The sequence below is a fragment of the Lutjanus erythropterus genome, chromosome 18 (assembly GCF_056507025.1).
Source record: "Lutjanus erythropterus isolate fLutEry1 chromosome 18, fLutEry1.hap2, whole genome shotgun sequence".
NCBI classification, from domain to species: domain Eukaryota; kingdom Metazoa; phylum Chordata; class Actinopteri; order Lutjaniformes; family Lutjanidae; genus Lutjanus; species Lutjanus erythropterus.
Genome location: NC_139334.1, coordinates 16,939,392 through 16,958,131, shown reverse-complemented (window position 1 = coordinate 16,958,131; position 18,740 = coordinate 16,939,392). Strand labels below are relative to the sequence as shown.

The following is an 18,740-nucleotide window of genomic DNA, read 5'->3' as shown; positions in this document are numbered from 1 at the left end:
ATGTAAGCTATAAACAGGATAAGGACAGAGTCAAGACCTGAACACAAGCTGTGTTGACAGAACGTTCCCTCTCTGCTAAACAGCCTCATCCTGCATTAAACAAGTACACCGCTCCAGGGAGAAGGAAAAACTAAATTTGTCAAACTGTCAAAGCCCAGTTAGTATATATGATTGTTTGAAAAAAAAAAGAAACTAAAACATAATACATAATTCACCTGAAAATGTTAAACAAATTAAGCCACTGATGTATGAAAAAAGTGATGGCTCTATCATTTTGTCACCTGGACTTTGTTGCAGATCCATTCATGTATCCATGTATCAAAGTGCAATGAACAAAACAAACTTTTGTGGCTGCAAAAGTAAAGTTCTGTGAGTAGCGGATCATTCAGAAACGTTCAGTGCTGTTGGAGAGCTCTGCTCCCTGAGCAGGGACTTTCTGGATATTAAAATAATGTCCCCAGAAGTTGGTCCCTGCGGTGGAAACACGCTAAATTCCCTCTCAAGGTTCCCAATCCCTGTGGAAATTCCCTGCAGTGGAAATGCAGCTTCTGATACAATATTCGCAGGAAATAATCTGCTCAAAATTCATACAAACTGCTCATTTTACACAAACATCCTACCAATACTGCATTCTCCATTTGGGTTAATCAGTTATTCTGTACTGTTATTCTTATGTGTTGAACATAGTGTGAAATATCCATAAAATTATGTCAAGAATCATATGTTTACTCAATGATGGAAAAGGGAAACCATAAGGAAAATTGTTAAAACCTCTGGCTTAGCTGACTAATGCTTAAAACACCTGTCTCATCTAATAATCCTCATCAGCCAAGAAGTGTTTGATGTGCCGTTTAATCATCACAGGAACAGGTTTGTTAGAGTAATTCAGCAGGCAGACTGTACAAAATAAAATGTGCATCTGTAAAATAATAAAATATAATGCCATAAAATATTTTGAACAATATATCTAAAAAATAAAAACGCTGCCCGACAGTGTGACTGAGATGTTCACACTGACGGGAGTACAGTACTCTTTGAATGATAATAATGCAGTGTTTTTGGCAAGTAGAACATTCATTCATTTTAATGACTAATATTTTTGCTTCTTTGAAGGCCTGTAGAAAGACATCCTCTTCTGTACCGCTGTCAGTAGTTTGGGAGGGAGGAGTGGAAGCTGATTTCTGAGCACTTCATAGTTCTTCACATTCTTTGCGATGTAATCCTCACAAATCCTGTCAGAGGAAAAAGTCATTTCTCATTTCTATTTTGGGAGAAAGATTATATAATCCAAGTACATTTAATCACCTACAAAGAAAAAGACCTTTTTAACTGCAGATATTTTCTACTTTGAATAACAGGAGAAGCACAGGTGAAATTAATATCAGTAATGATGGTTCTTTTGTGAATTCATGTTATGTCGTCTATTTCTGCTACAACTTTTCTTTCCATAGCTATTTTTTTTATAAAATGATCTTACATTTACAGTTTTTACCTGAACAGAGGATATGGCTGCATCTGGAAAACAAGTGCATCATTGCAGTGACCCTGAAAAGAAAAATGCAAGGTTTGTGACATGCGTTTTGAGTTATGTAATTTTTCGTAGCAGTGTTTATCAGCACAAGTGCTTTCTTTTCCTGTTTCTTTTTGCTCAATGTTTCCATCAAAGTTACTGTGGTATACATGGACGCACTGCAGGGCAGATTTTTACAGTTAAGAAGTTATTCATGGGGAAAGTGAAGCACTGCTGAATATCATGCAGGTTTACTCTGAGGTGTTATTAAGTGCTTAGTGGCTCAGTCTGTAAGGACCTGGCTTGGGAATCAAAGGGTTGCCAGTTCAAGCCCCAGTATAGTAGCCGGAGAGGTGCCAGTTCACCACCTGGACGGTGCCACGGTGCCCTTGAGCAACACACTGAACCAGTAACTGCTTAGGGTGCCTGACTATATGTATATATATATATATGTATATGTGCAGCCCCCTCGCTCTGACATCTCTCTGATGCCTGTTAACAGGTCCTGTGTGTGCATTTCAAGGCTGCGAAAAGTGCGAAAAATATATTTTCCCCTCGGGAATGAATAAAGTATGCCTTCTTTTTCTCATGTGTAGTACAAGGACAATAAAACAGCTCCTGAATACATCTTTTTTTAATGGAGTTGTTGAGAGTTAATTAAATAACTGCTGATGTAACAGTTCATCCTTTTATCGGTTTTGCATGCCTAATATTGTGTTAATGTGAATTTAGAAAGCTTTTAAGGGTTTTTTAGGGATACAGTTTAAGGGTAATTTTAGTATGTACTGCAGTTGTCCTTACAAAGTGTGTACTGTTGCATGCAGTATGCATACAATTTGGACATACTACTTTGTCATAACATTTAACTTTGAACCTCTAGCCCATCAGTAGCAGTCTGTAGCATAAAATTTTAAGAAAAAGTAACTGACTTGAAACACAGCTAATGAGCTGTCATTTGTCTGTGGTCTCTCTGCAGCTCAGCGGATATGAGCTGATATTATGCTGCACAGAGGATTGTGGGTCAGAATAACAAGAAAAGCAGAAAAGAGAGCAACCACATGTCACATCCCTCGATCACCCCAAAAAAAGCGAAGAGAAGACTGGTGTCATTTTAAAGCATGATAATGTTGGCAATGTAACTAAAAGAGCAAACTAGTATTTTCAAAATGACAGATGTATGAAAATACATCACCTGGAGATTCAATAAGGTACTTGTGTCTGTAAGGATATACCACCTCCGACCACTCGGTGGAATCATTCTTCCACTTTGATAGAGGCAGACGCTCACAAACCCCTATTTCTTTATTTTTTTTTCTTTGTAATGACACCAGTTGTTGATTGACAAAGACATAGTATGATTGTTTGTCTAACTGGTCAGAGGATTTGAGCTTCCTAATAGCTCAACAGTGATTTATTTTACTTATTTTACATGTTTAAACTGGCAAAGACCTCGTAATTTGTACAGACCATCAATTGTATACACCCAAGAAGGGGGGGGCATGATGCAGGAGCAAAGTGCCCAGATGAGTTGCTCTTATCTATAAGATAAGTTGCACTGGCAACACCTGGGCCCTGTGTGCCAGTGCTCTCCTATTAAAAACCTTGTCGAGCTCAGTTGCTGGCTCTCTCCTCACTGAAACAAGCATTTAGTTTGGTAGATGTTTGGCTTGTGTTTCTGCACCATACAACATTATACTCACACACTCTTATGTTGTGCTTTTTTTAACTTAAACAGTTGTTAACTGGCTTGGTTGTGTGCGTCTCCCTCCTTTATCATGGCTGTGTGGCCCAGTTTGTGATACTGCAAAACGTGACCAGGTGCAGTAGGACATTCTGGCATTTTTGGGAAATTGCATTTACATACTATGTATTGGGACACTCAATCTTTTTTTTTTGGCATACTAAATGGTATGACAGTATGGTTATTGGAATGCATGTAAAATTAGCTTCAGCTTCTTAAGTGCTTCTGTGATACCTACAGTGTCGACAAGCAGGATGTAGTCACAACTTCCGCCAAACACAATCACATCAGAGTCTTTGCCTGGACACGCTGTGTGCCACAACCTGGGATAGGAGAAAAGATTATATTTTAAATCTGCTCATTATTTACAGTAACTCTTCTACGCTTATAAATTTAAAACCCATAACTTTTGGTTGCACAAATTGTTACCTTGGCTTATTCTTGAAAGGATGCTCGACTTCTCTCCATTTCTTTGTTTCAACATCAAGCAGCCACCCATCACCTGATGGAAAATTGAAAAGAAGTTGATTTAAGAACATCAAATGACCAAAAGCAACAGGGATTATAAAGGGGATTAACATTTGCTTACTCATTGGTTTGCAGTCTACACTGAGACCTCCAAACAGGAATAAGAAGCTGTCTGATACTGTTGTGAGCGTGTGCCACGATCTGCCCACAGGAGGCGAGGACACTGGGATTCTGGAAAACATATTAGCACAGTACTGTCAAAGACAAACCTGGTAAAACATTAGCCCATTTTAAATATCAGCAGCAAAAGTAATTTCTACACATTTTAAGATTGTCAATGGTCACAATTACACATGTACATTTCTGACCACGTCCATGATTCAAGGTCCAAGCAGTGGATGTCACTTGTCCTGGTTTCCTGCATTTAAAAGAAGAGGACCACAAGTTACAAACAGCAGACTTTGATTTGTGTTACTGTGTTTTTATCTTCTTGTTGCTGATGACTTATTGTGTTTACTTCTGATTTATGATAAACTGTATGAGAAGAACTGCAGAGCTCTCACCATGACTCTGCCTCCACAAATGTATCCTTTATATCCGATTGTGGCACTGGCGTGGGCGGCCCTGGGGGCGGGAGCACGGCCCTGCACACAGACACTTCACTGTTAAATCATCTGACAATATTTGAAAATGTCTTAACAAATTTCAAGTTATAATTTCCCTTCAAATGCAACAAAACTTAAGTAATGAGCCTGTTTTGAAAATGTAAGCTGTAGAAAGTACACATATTTGTGTCAAAATGTAGGGAGTAAAAGTATAAAGTTGTCATAAAAACAAATACTCAAGTACAGATACCTGAATAATCTACTTAGTATTTGTACTTAGTTACTTCCTGCCTTTGACAGTCACAATTGCTGACTCACATGGGTTTGTGGTTCACTCCAACTGGCGTGCATGGGGTCAAATAAATGAACCTCATTGTTCCATCCCCAGAAGACGTCTTCTACCTGAAAACAACAAAATAGCTAAACACAAGCAAAGAAACTGATTTCTTTTTAACACAAAATGATTCTCATTTATAATGAAGCATTTATTTTTGGTCACTACCAATGATTTAACAAATGCAGATGTGGATTACTTTCTGGTCTGACCTATTTATAGAGCAAAATCTCAAATAAAAATTAAACAGAACACCCTGAACTTCAAACTACCAAATATGTCTCACTGATGTCTTAAAAAAAACTTTAAAGACTTAGCTGCATTGTTGGGAAAGCAAACTTGTGACAGTTTTATAGTAAATAAAAAACATTACCCATGATGCTTCATCTACAATGAAGCTTCTGTTCCTGCTGTCTACGTCAGTCAAGAGTTTGTGACCGTATCCTCCAAAGTAGATGAGCCTACAGAATATCAAACAAAGATTATCCCAATTACTATCATGCAAGAAGTGATTATGAATTTAGTTTGTAATAAGATTATTAAAATCCCAAACAATTAGCTCTTATTTCCATTTCACCGTATAATTAAACATATATACACTAGAACAGATGTAACGGTTGAAGGAATGCAAAATAGGCTGTGTTTTTTGTTTGCAGGTGGATTTTACAATAGCAGTTGGGTAAAAGTGCAGGACAAAACTACAATTACCGCCTCATCCTCCGTGAAGCAGTCAAGATGCAGTTCACATCCATATTTGTCCAGACTGTGTCCATATGTGTACTGAAGATATTGAAGGCACTAGGCATATTCTTTGGCAAAACTGAAGTCATGACTGTGTAAGTCTTGCACACCGACACCTCTCTCCACAGTGCTCGGCGCTGGAAAAAGGTCTGGCTCTACACATATACATTCTGCTATGGGGAAAAAAAATGCCCTGCCTTGTTTGTATTTGTCTAAACCAATCATAAACGTCTTGGTCGCTAAGCCCAAGTTGCAGCGACAGTGCTGCTGCAAAATAATGTCGAGGGGGAACTTGTTTTGGTGGAACATTTGCACTTCAGGCAGCGAGCTCTGGTATGAAAATGACCACTGCTAAAGAAAAGGTCACAGCTGTTAGCTTGTTTACATTCAGACCGCCAGCATCCACAGCTCTGATTTGCAGTTTTCAGCATGTAGGTTGCAACAATGAGGTTGTTTTTGTTTCCAGGGACTTTAACAATGGAGATAGCAAACGCCGCAATGCCTATTGAAGCAAGCGACCAATAGCAGGACTTATACCTGCACTGTGCATCCAGAGGGATATTTTATTTTGACCTTATTTAACCTGGCAAGACATTAAGAAGAAATTCTTATTTCCAGTGGTGGTCAGGCAGAAGGCAAGTGCCTCTTGAGGAAAGGGGGTAGGGACTAAAAGGGTAGCAAAAGTTTAAAGACAGCAACACTAACAACAAGCATTACATAAAAGACATCCAGACATCACCTCATCATTTATCCTATTGGATGTTTGTGTGAAAATTTGTCAAAATTAATAATAAATAATGAATTCTTGAGATGTGGTTTTAAGAGGTAACTGTGACCTTGACCTTTGACCTCCATATAGTGAACAGTATTTGAATCCAAGTGGACAAGTTTGCCAAGTTTGAAGACATTCTGTCACAGCATTCTTATGATAATGTGCTCACAAGAATGCAATGTACAGATGTACATTTTCAAGCTCCCAAGCTGTTTTTTTTAAATGCGAACTTCGTCATGTCAGTGTGTGGACAGCCTCTCCTTTTTCCTTTATCAAAATAAACTTAAACATTTAAACAATAGATGTTCAACTTAACCGTCCAGTCCTCCAAATCTGACTGGTATCACCATGAGACCAGTAATAATGAAGCAGTGTTTCACTGATTAAAAGCTACAACCTCCCCCATATTGAACTATGGAATAACAAAGTACTGGAAATGGTTGAAATGTCCATTTTCATGGTACTCACCTTCCGTTGTAAACCCAGCAGGACAGTTTGTCTCGAGGTGAGGGGGCAGAACCGACCTCATGTATGATCTTCCTCCATGTGTATTGACCGTCTGTCAGGTTGACACAATAGATCTGTTTGAAGTCAAACACTGATCACTTCTTCATGTCAACTCTGCTCAGTCTGAGCTGTGATCACACTGATCTATGGTGTCTATTCATTTGTTTTTGTTAGGAGGAATGTCAGGTGTGCATTTTGATGGTCAGAAAAGTTCAGAAAGTTAGAAATATTTTTTATCAGACAAAAATAAATTTAAAAAGTTTGCGTGAAGTAAACCATCAGCCTCACCTGATTGGTCTGTCCATTGTCATCACAACCTCCGAATATGTACATGTGTCCATTCAGGGAGCAGCCACAGGTCCCTGACATAGAGGGAGGGACGTCCCCTTTCATGTGAAATACTTTCCTTTTAAAAAAATGGTTAAAAAATGTGGGTCAGTGACTCAAATTGACGTCTGTCATGACACAACAATGTTAAGAACACAGAACGTTTCAGGCAAGTGCTCAGATAAATGTGACTTGACGCAACTGTGTTAAGAGTGTGTGACAAACTAAAGACAGAATGTGTTAAAATTATGGGAAAACATGCATTACTCTTCTTTATTTGGACCACAAACAAAAAATGTATTTAATATTCTTACCATACACCTTGTTCTAAGTCATATACCCAGATTTCATCACTGGGTAGGAAAACTTCATCATCAGCAATTGACTGTAGAGAACACAACATGTGTATTACTATGAAATAAATACGAGTGGTAACATTACATCTTAAGTCTGTCAATGCTATGCATATATGTCATTACAAAACAAATTATGTCCAGTGGAAAAGCATGTCAGTAAAAGTATGAAAATGTGTCAACATAAACTTTTCAAGAAGTTTTCCAAAGGCCAGTAATAACTTCCCAATTATATTCAAAGTTTGGCTGAATGTTTTGCATAATCTGTTACTGTGCTCACTGAAAGTTTGGTCAGCTTATTAATTTGACAGTATGCATTTGTTCTACATTTTTCATAGTGTATGTATCCATGGGGAGTGTACAAACAGAAGTGGACAAAGAAGAAAAAGTAGAAATATCACGTCGTAAAAATACTCTCTGACAAGTAAAAGTGAACATACAGAAGTATCATCTGCTGAATGTGCATAAAACTATTTAAAGTAAAAGCACTCATTATGGACAATGGCTCATTTTATAATGTTATATTATCAAACACATATTCTATTTCTGTACTATTATACATGTATTATTTATAATGTTGCTGTAACATGAAAGCAGCATCTTCACGTTGCAGCTGGTCAGTTTATATATTTTTTGGTAATTTTATCTGTAACCATGGATCATGTTTCACAAGACATACTTGTACTTTACTTGAGTCTTTTTATTTCATGCAACAATTTACTTCTACTCCCATAAATCTCACAGGGAAATATTGTACATTAATGTTGTACTTATTTGTACTTCACTACAATTATTATTTTGAGGTGCCACTGTTTTTGAGGTGTCACTTTGAATGAAAGACAAACAATGACATAAGCTAGAATACATAAATAAATAAATGGAGAAATAAATGATTAAATGCATAAATAAAATAAAATACTTTTTGTAAATAAAATTGCTATTATCATCTCTTCATTATTTATAAATGTATAATAAAGCTGAAACAATTAATCGAGGCATCACTTTTTAATAAATTATTAAATTAATCGCAACTATTTTGATAATTATCAATCAGTCTGAGTAATCGTCCACAGTCTTTCTTTCTGGCCTCTTAAATGTGAATATTTTCTGTTTTTTTTACTCCTCTAAGTAAAAATGTACCTCAACTTCAACCAACTACAACAGTAAAATCCTTCTTTCACATTAATGCATTAATAACACACTCCAATAATATTATATAATAGCATATCAGTCACATGGGGCATTTTCCATATATTTTCTTACATACTTTTATTTAGGTAGGTTTTTCAATGCAGGATTTTGTGCAGTGTACAATCTGTACTTTAACTAAGCAACGTCTCGGACTAATTCACCTCCATATCTTATCTTGGCCAACTGGTTTGGTAATGTCTGATCATGCGTGTTTGTTTTTCTCACCATGTAACCGCCCCACACATACAGCAGGTTTTCTTCCACCACAGCCGTGTGTCCGCTCCTCTCCCGGGCCACCAGCTCCATGCAGTGCCTCTCAAAGGCTGAATCCATGACTGGCTGCTATTTATAGGAAACCGAGACGAGCCTTTGAGCCTAAAATGATCAAATCTGTCTAAAAATGTCACCCACAGTAAATTCTCAGCTGGACTTTTATATATCACACGTGCATGTGAGCAGAGCTGACACAAAACAGGCGTTCAGTTTTGTTTTTTGTTTTTTTTACATGGTGTTGCGATGATTTTAGGGTAAAACGTGTGAATTATATGTACCAGTGTACAAAACTGGAAAGCTACGTAACGTTACACAGAGGCAGATACAACTGATGACAAACGGTGTCCAAAATATATGGAAAAACTTTGGACAAATGTTTTGACATGAATACGTTTAAATATACTCACAGGTTACGGTGCACTTTTAGGCGTCGTATGTTTTATTCTCATGGTGTAAAGATCAAAACACAGGAAACAAAATAGCCTCGGTCCAGTCCCATAAAGTGTGTCACTATGTCTACAAAATATAAGTCAACTTCCGGTCCTGCTCTCTTGTCAAAATAAAATCCGGTAACACGTCATAATAACCGTGGTAAAATGGTAACCGTGGTTTAGATGCTAAGTCATCATTATTATGATATCATTAGTTTGTGTGATATAAAATATAAATATATTTTCTATCACATGATAAGAAATTGTGACAATTACATTCTAATTACATTATTAAACAATTTTATTGTTGCACCCATCATAAAACTGTATATACTTGAGTATTTTTGCATGTTTTATCAGCTGATACAAAATATATCATTTATTTATCATTTCTACATGCTCTATTGTCAAAATAAAATCTGGTAATACTTTATAACTGTCAAGAAAAAATGGTACTCAACGGATTGCTAGGTAATTTAACTTTGCTCATAGTTGTTATTTTACTGTTAACCAAACAACAAAATTATAATAATGTTTACTAAGTATTAATGATGGGATAAATTATGTTCTTTTATCATTAGTTTCTGTGATATCAAAATATACACATATATTTGTAGTTATAAGAGATGATTACAATTACTTTCTGATTACATTAGTTAACTCTTTGATTGTTGCATCCATTATAACTTTTTATTATTTCATCTCTTATCAGTTGATACAAAATATCATTTATAAACTAATTATTTTATATTACACCAACTAATGATAAAATAACATAATTAATAGCATTTTCTTTAATTAATAAACAATATGAATTATTGTTTCAGTGTTTTTACCAGTAAAATACCAGTTGTGAATTGCAGGTCATTTTTATGTTTTACCTGATTGATAGACACAAACAGTGTGTTAAAAAGTGGCATCAAAAAACAAAACAGTCAATGGCAAAAATGTTGGAGTTAAATTAATATAACCTGCAATAAAAATCTATTATTTCATAGTTTCAGTGTTATATATATTTGTATGACAGAGCATTAGGGAACTTTTAAAAAAACAATGCATTATGACAATAAAGCCAAAATGTCAAGAATAAAGTCGAAATGGTATTTCAGTTTAATTCTCCAAAATAAACTTTTCTCCTGACATATTTTGTTATGGCTGATGGCACAAATACTGGAAGGTGGATTCAAAGGGTGTGTGTTTTCCTTTATTAAAGTTTTCTGTCTGAGGTCCTGAGTGTATTACACAATAAATACTGTGATATTCATTCTGAGGTAAAGTTACACTGAGGTTTAAAAGACCAGGGGAGAAATAAAGAGTGAATTACATTTTTTTCAGCGTCTGAAAGATGGGCATGCCAGAAAAAGTTTGTGAACCACTGGGCTACACACACATTCAACAGTGGCTAGACACATATAAACTCATGTATGCAAACCAGACTGATGATGAACAGCGACCACAAACACTGTTATTTACTCACAAAGCAAGCGATGATCTTATAGTCATACACACAGTACTTAAACCTCATACGTTATTGGTTTGAAAACATCAGTAGCACCCCAGGCTTTTGCATTTAACCAGTTCATAATTTGCATCATGATGCAACACGACTGCGGAGTGGCAACACCAACTTGAACAGGTGCCAGGAAACCTGCTGAACACAGGCACATTTGTTATTCCCACCATGGTAATACTTATTACTGGCATACCTTCAAACCTGCCTCACTCTCACAGAACATGTACCAACTTGCTGGTTACCTCTTAACTAACTGTCTGCTACTTTGAAGCTGAGTTTGGTAACACGTTTCACTATTTGCTTTAAACTGTTCTGCACAGTTAAGCAGCAAGATCCATTGTTAAATAAACTTTGTGGCCATTTTACTTTCAAAGAGAAATTTCCACCAGCTGTTTTCTGTCTAAGACTATACTTTTTAACAAATGGCAACATTTAAAAGGCGTTCTGAGCTGGGGTTCATTTTAAGGTCTCCATACTACAGTGTTTGGACTGCTCCAGCTTAACAAAGAGGGAATGTGTGGAAACTGAGACCTTCAATCAGGCCCACTGCCACTTAATGACAATTATGTCCACACACAGTACTTGAACATATATGTGACAAATGTTCTGTACTGATAAAATGCACTTTGTGTCATTATTTGAAAGGTATTTCACCTAGATATGTAGATATGTATGTAGTTTTTGATATTTGAGCATTTCTTAATTAATATAATTCGATCTAATAATCAATATCAGCCAAAAACCTTTCATGTGAATCATCATAGTCAACACTGCAGCAACCTGTAAGTCAAGTTATTGGGTCAGATGATGAAAAATAAATATGTATATGAATATGTAGTATGTAAACATTTATATAAGGACAATAGCACATGAAACCGTAAAACATTTTGCACATGATATTTAGAAAAATAAAAATGTCTGTACAATACACAAATGGTAATTTGTATGATGATGCCTTGCGCTTGGTATTTTTGTAAGAGCTGTTTAGCTAAAGCTGCTCTGTTGAAGGCCTGTAGAAAGACATCCTCCTCTGTACGGCCGTCTGTAGTCTGGGAGGCAGGAGTGGAAGCTGATTCCTGAGTACTTCAGAGTTCTTCACATTCTTTGCGATGTAATCCTCACAAATCCTGTCAGAAGAAAAAGTCTTATTTTTTCATTTTTATTTGGGGTACAGATATTGGTAAAATACAAAAAAAAAAGTTTTACCTGTACAGAAGATATGGCTGCATTTGGCAAATGAGAACATCATTGCAGTGACCCTGGAGAGAAACAAGCAGGAAAATGTAGCACGAGAGTTGTCAAGACCATAAAGCACTTTCTGGTTCCAAAGACATTCATTACATGGTCCTTTTTGCTTCATACTGTTGTTTTTCCTTCAAAATCTCTTCAGTCTTTGGAGCAGAGACACTATACTGCTGGTCACAGGAGTGGGATTATTTCCAATACTTCTTTTTTTTTTTTATTTGTTTAGTTGAAGAAAGTTGTTGTTTCACTGTTCCATTTAGTATATATCTTTGGTTTGTCTCTCTGTGATACATACTGTAAGGATATTGAGAATGACTCGTGCCAGACATGGGGAGGTGGACTGTGTTTTTACAGTGATGATGCCAGTCAGCCTTTGGTATAAAACAGAGCAGTCAATAAAGTGAGTTTTTCAAAAATTGTGAATCACTGCAACCAATAGAGGTCCTTGAGGATACAGTCATAGATGTGTAAGACATAAAATATTAGTCTGATGGGTCCAGTAGTATGAGAGACTACCTCTGGACAGCAGACAGCAAGATCTCTTATTATCTGTATATATATTTTCTCTGTGTGTCTTATAAAGAGAGTACAACTTTCATTTTGTTGCGCAATCTTGTGTTGTATAACACAAGGTTATAAGATATTAATAAATAAATATAATCAAGTACCGTCTATAATATTATTATACTTATTTATTTTACTTGTACAATTAATAAGTATAACAAATTACCTTGATACCTTGATCCCTCGACGTTGATACTTTCATGTAGTCACAGCTCCCACCAAACACAATCACATCGGTGTCTTTGCAAAGACATGCTGTGTGCCACAACCTTGAGCACAAGAAAAACAATTTAAAAAAATGTTGAAGTTCAAGAATAAGAATAAAAAATGCATGCTCTATCCTCTTTGATACCTTTTCTCTTTCTTAAATGGATGCTCGACTTCTTTCCATTTCTTTGTTTCCACATCAAACATCCAACCATCACCTGATGGAAGAAAATATGTTTTACAAAGAAGAAACATGTCAAGATCCATACATATGTATTGGTGGGTACTTTTGCTTACTCATTGGTTTGCAGTCTACGCTGAGACCTCCGAACAGGAAGAAGGAGCTGTCTGATACTGCTGTGAGCGTATGCCACAATCTGCCCACTGGAGGCGAGGACACTGGGATTCTGAAAAGCATGTTTGTACAATACTGTCAAAAATAAACCAGCTTCGACTGCCTAAAATATGAATGGTAATGCTGACTGAGCATATGTGTAGCTAAGGAAACAAAAGATTCTCACCCTAAAATATTCAAATGTCTATACGTGTTTCAAATGGTACTTTAAAATGTATATGTTTCTGGAATCCCCTTAATCAATTAATTTTACTTGTGCTATTTTTACCTCATCTGTGTAACATAAGGTTCCTCAAAAGAAGGTTAAAGGTCAAACCCATATAAAAAGAACCCCTGGGTGGGTTCTAGATGAACACCTTGGGCTATAAAAGGGCTCTCAGTACAAGTCCCAGAAAAGGGTTCTGAGTGGATATGTTACACCATAGAAAGGTTCTCTGTAGAACATCTCAACCTAGGTGGAACCTTTCACATATGGTTTTAGGTATAGCCCTTTATATTGACTTCGAGGTAGAACTCTCTGAAAGGACCGAAGAACCGAACACAAGGTTATATGTCTGTATTGTCTTTGCATGTTTTTCGGTCTCTCTTCACTAACACTAATAAAATACAGGATGGAAGCACAAACTTCATCGTGATTGTTACTGATCATAATCACACACATACATTTCTGACCACGTCCATGACTCGAGGTCCAGGCAGTGAATGTCACTCATCCTGGTGTCCTGCATTTAAACAAAGGAGGAGATCGAGTTACAAATGGCTGGCTTTGATTTATGTACCCGTGCTTTTGATTCTGTGTGTCTACTAATCACTGCAGGCAGATATGAAACTCTCACCTTGACTCTGCCGCCACAAATATATCCTCTACAACCAAGTTTGGCGCTGGCATGGGCAGCCCTGGGGGATGGAGCATGGCCCTGCACACAGAAACCGCCACTTTAAAAATCTTTTTATCGCCGCATTCTTCTTTAAAGCTGACCAAACTTACAAGTAACTATAACTAACCTGAATGTAGTATTCTACTCATTGTTTAAGAGTGTTTCACTGACTCACATGGGTTTGTGGTTCTTGCCAACTGGACTGCATGGGGTCAAATATATGAACCTCGTTGTTCCAACCCCAGATGACAACCTCTAACTGAAAAAAATATAATATTTTGTTTAAAAAGATGGCTTTACAGTTGCATTAACATGATTCAAAACAACAAATTCTAATATAAAGGTGAAACAATTATCTAAAAAGAAAGAAAGACACCATTAATAATAACCATGTGTTTAAAGACAGTATCTTTGGCCCGGTGTGACAGATTACTAGCAGGAAAAAAAATATTACCCATGATTCTTCATCTATAATTAAGCTTTCATTCCTCCTGCTGATGTCCTCTGGTAGTTTTTCACCATATCCTCCGAAGTAGATGATCCTGCAGAACATTCAAGAAAGGTTACCACCTAAACCGCCCCGCAAGTGCAAATGATGGCTTTAGTTCAAAATGAAGGGATCAAAATCATAATGAGTGAGCAGTAGTTTATGGTTTCTGCTTGCTGGTGGTTTTTGCCCATTTGATAGGTGAGAGAGACAGAAGGTTAGTGGGGTGGGTAATATTCAGTTAATGCAATATTTATTCATTGCAATTTCAGGACAAGGCAAATGCAAAAAGCAACAAATTTACAAGCATGCACAGCCAGATCAGAGCAAAAACATTGCTGCTGGGCCCTAATAACCCCAGACCCTTCAACTACTTGTCCTTTGTGTGGTGTGCATGTATCCTGTTGCCTCTGCGTTCCCATTTAGTACAGCACACTCAGCAGACTATACAAGGCAGCTCAGTCATGTGACCACAGACCCAGAGAACAACCAGTAATCACCAAAGTGAAATTAAAAAAAGATGCTGGATTTTGACACAAGGCCACAAAATTAGCTACTAATGCAAGATTCCCCTTAGTTAATGTTATACTCTAGTGGTGGCAATTCTTTCACAATTTTGCCAATTAATTTATATTAAAAAATACTACTGACATGGCGTTGAGATAAGGTTTTGGGGACCCTTGATCATCTGAGGCTACATGCCATGCAAATGTGGCTTATAATTCAATATAAATGCGAAATAATGGATGCAGATTATATGATACTGGAAACACTGGTCAGTTCAAATATACATGCATCCTCAGAGACATGACTTACCGTCCTTCATGAACCCAGCAGGACAGTTTGTCTCGAGGTGAGGGAGCAGAACCGGCCTCATGTATGATCTTCCTCCATGTGTATTTACTGTCTGTCAGGTTGACGCAAAAGATCTGTGTGAAGCCAAACAATGATCACTTCTTCGTGTCAACTTTGTTTAGCCTAAGCTTTGACTTTGTTGTGATACAGGCAGTTTTGAGGTCATTATTGTTGACTTGTATGTGTATTCCATAAATATTTATGACATGGATTGTTTGTGATGTCTGCTAAATTGGCAAATGACCAAACTGCCACAGGTTTTACCATTGTTGTTGATTTTTGGGTTTGTCTGGGTTTTTTAGGGCAAGGATGTCATTTTGCAGCCAATTTTCTGTTCACTGTATATGACTTAACATCAGAGATCAAACAGAAATTTTCTGTTTACAGTACATTTAACACATTGCTACACAAATAAATCTGCTTTGTACATACAAATGTGCATATCCCTCTTCTGTGTACTACAGTATCGTACAGTGTTTCCCATTAAAGCTCTGTTTGGACAGACCTTTAATGATACAAGAACTCGTTTTTGAAGCATGAATGAATTTTTGGGGGGTGAGTTACTACCTTTTGCAGACATGCAATACAGCTGTGATGTCCAGTTAAACAGCTGTGATGTTTGCTCTTACACTTTAAAGAGTGTTGAGAATGTTTTTTAAAAAATGTGCCAACGTAAGAAAAAATGTAAACCGCGCAAAGTTACTCATTACTGTATGTGGGAGGTTGATTGCAAGACATGCATACTGTAATGTAATTTGTTGACTGATCATGTTATATCAATACAGAAAAAGACAAGACTGTTTTACAGCAGTGCAGAGTACAAAGGAAAAAAAATGTACCACAGCAAGACTGGATTCCAAAAGATTATTTCTGCACTACATATGCAAGTGTAGCCAGACAGGAACATCAGGATGTGTAGAAAGACTGTACTCTAATTCCAAGCATAATACTGCATGAGAAGTTCTGCCTAAGGGGTGTTTCCTGTATTTATATTTCTAATTTTGTATTTTTTACTTTGTGCTATGAGGTGCTGTATAAAAGTCTTGTTTTTTTCTTTTCTGTATTGTGATTACATGGTCATTTTGCATGTAATGACTTATGCAATGAACTAATGCCTAGATGTTTGGGGGTTGAACCAGTGTAATACATTGATGATCGACATGACATTTGCAATGGATGACATAGGAAACGCCAGACAATTGTACATAATCATCTCCATGAATGTGTCGATTTTTCAAATTTGCAGGATTTATGATGCAGAGATGATGATGGATAGCTTGGTGGTTTTGAGAATTTCCAAATTCCAACCATTTCTGCCATAGTAGCTGAGAAAAATCACTCATGTCTTTATTTATCAGTGTCACCTGATTGGTCTCTCCAGTCTTATCACAACCACCAAATATGTACATGTGTCCATTCAGGGTGCAGCCACAGGTCCCTGACATGGAGGGAGGCACTTCTCCTGTCATGGAAAACATTTTCCTTCAGAATGAGAAAAAAAAATGTTGTTAACCTACTCCAACAGTCCATTTCTGTAACGACACAGCTTGAGGCAAAAACGAGGCATAAAGCAGCTCAGAGCAAGTGCTTCCTATTCCAGAGTGCAACTTTGACAGAAAATAATGAAAATGGCCACAAACAGAAAGAGAGCAGAAAAACAAAAATATCTTGAATTTAAACTAATTAAATATTCTTACCAAACACCTCGCTCTGAGTCATACAGCCAGATTTCATTACTGGGTAGAAAGACATCTTTATCAGCAACTGACTGTAGAGAAAACACCATGTTTGTTACCATGAAATGAATGTGCGCAGCTTTAATTATCTGACAATAAACTTAAAGGAATAGTTCACCAAAAAGTGAAAATTCAGTCATTATCTACTCACTCTCATGCCGACTGAAAGTCAGCTTTCATTTTTTTAGTCTACAAAAACACTGCAGGAGTTTCACAGGAAAACAGTGTTGCAGAATCCCACAAACACTTTAAGTAAATGGTGACCAGTTTTCAAATGTAAAAAAATTACAGAAAAAAAAAAACACCGAAAAAGTCTCCATACTACTCATCTGGTGTAATCCAAGTCTCCTAAAGCCCCCACATGCCAAACTGCTAAAATGTGTTATTTAGATTTAGATCCTTAGCTTGAAGCCACATTAAAGTGCACATGCACACCGTCTGAGCTGGGTGTGTGTGTTGTGACGGTGTGCAAACGGCATGTCAGGACTTTAGGAGACTTGGATTATGCCAGACAAGCAGTATGGAGGCATTTTATGTTTTTTTTTTTTTCCAGTTGCTGGAAACTCATCACTATTCGCCTATATTGGGAGATTCTGCAATGTTGTTTTCCTGTGAAACTAAAAAACTAAACCTGACCTTCAATCGGCATGAGGGTGATAATGACTAGATAATGACTGAATTTTCATTTTTGAGTTAACTATCCCTTTAATCATTGACTTCCATGAGGTACACTTAGTTGCCAGGTTATTAGGTACACCTTGATAAAAATTAACGTTGCTGCTGAATTGTATTGAGTTACACTGAAAAGTAACAGTTCGTCCACCATTAAATCAGTAACGGTGGCCTAAGTAACAGAAATACTTTCTTGCATAATGCAATACAATTCAACAGCACCATGACCAGTTGAATCAACAATTCTATAAAAGACTTTCAGCAAAAATTATCATAACTTTCTATTAGGGAACTGTTTCTTTGCATTTACTCCTTATACATTTTATATTTTATATTTATATTTCACTTATCTGATGCTCTATTCTTCTTATTCTTATGTTACTGCAATTTTGGAGCAAACTGACACCAGAATTTCCTTCTAGATTAATAAAGTTCTCAACAGCATAAAACATCATTGGCACAGTGAAAAATAAATAAATATAGATAGATAGATAGATAGATATATAGATAGATAGATAGATAGATAGATAGATAGATAGATAGATGGATTGATTCTGTCTTGTCCTTACCCTGCAGCCTCCCCACACATACAGCAGGTTTTCCTCCACCACAGCCGTGTGTCCGCTCCTCCCTGTTGGCTCTGTCTCCGAGCAGTGCGTCTCTAATGCGGAATCCATGTTGCTACTTGTCTATTTGTTGATAAAGAAAAACCGGTACCATAAATTCAGTGGATTACAGAGCAAGTCTAGTAGAAAAAAACACTCCACAGTATTTTAGTGTTTTTTTTTTTTTTTTAAAGTTCAAAATAAAATTGTAAACTGTAGTTCATCCAGGGGGCGGGGCAGATGAAAACAAAACCAAATTATGAATTCTAAAAAATAAAAAAAGTTGCAATTAGATATTTTTAAAAATGAAAACTCTGTAAAATATACTTACATGCTGCAGTATACTTGCTATGTCTTTTCCGTGTTGTCA

General features: G+C 36.7%; 2 protein-coding genes across 2 annotated transcripts; both read right to left on the bottom strand.

Moving 5' to 3' along the window:
- Positions 1-861: 861 nt before the first annotated feature.
- LOC146310872 (kelch domain-containing protein 1-like) lies at positions 862-9,359 on the bottom strand. The gene is made up of 14 exons (XM_084743064.1): positions 9,230-9,359; positions 8,775-8,891; positions 7,320-7,390; positions 6,967-7,084; positions 6,640-6,752; positions 5,032-5,119; positions 4,643-4,726; positions 4,283-4,363; positions 4,079-4,137; positions 3,841-3,950; positions 3,681-3,753; positions 3,490-3,574; positions 1,493-1,545; positions 862-1,232 (listed from the first exon to the last, which is right to left on the bottom strand). Exons 2-14 carry the CDS (start codon positions 8,880-8,882, stop codon positions 1,091-1,093), a joined length of 1,185 nt encoding a protein of 394 aa, XP_084599190.1. The 5' UTR covers positions 8,883-8,891; positions 9,230-9,359; the 3' UTR covers positions 862-1,090.
- A 2,318-nt stretch (positions 9,360-11,677) lies between these two features.
- On the bottom strand, positions 11,678-18,512 carry LOC146310871 (kelch domain-containing protein 1-like). Its single transcript, XM_084743178.1, has 13 exons — positions 18,335-18,512; positions 17,055-17,125; positions 16,722-16,839; positions 15,319-15,431; positions 14,470-14,557; positions 14,191-14,274; positions 13,974-14,054; positions 13,801-13,859; positions 13,080-13,189; positions 12,928-13,000; positions 12,742-12,844; positions 11,973-12,025; positions 11,678-11,893 (listed from the first exon to the last, which is right to left on the bottom strand). The coding sequence occupies exons 1-13, from the start codon at positions 18,440-18,442 to the stop codon at positions 11,755-11,757; spliced, it is 1,200 nt and encodes a 399-aa protein (XP_084599304.1). The 5' UTR covers positions 18,443-18,512; the 3' UTR covers positions 11,678-11,754.
- Positions 18,513-18,740: the final 228 nt, after the last annotated feature.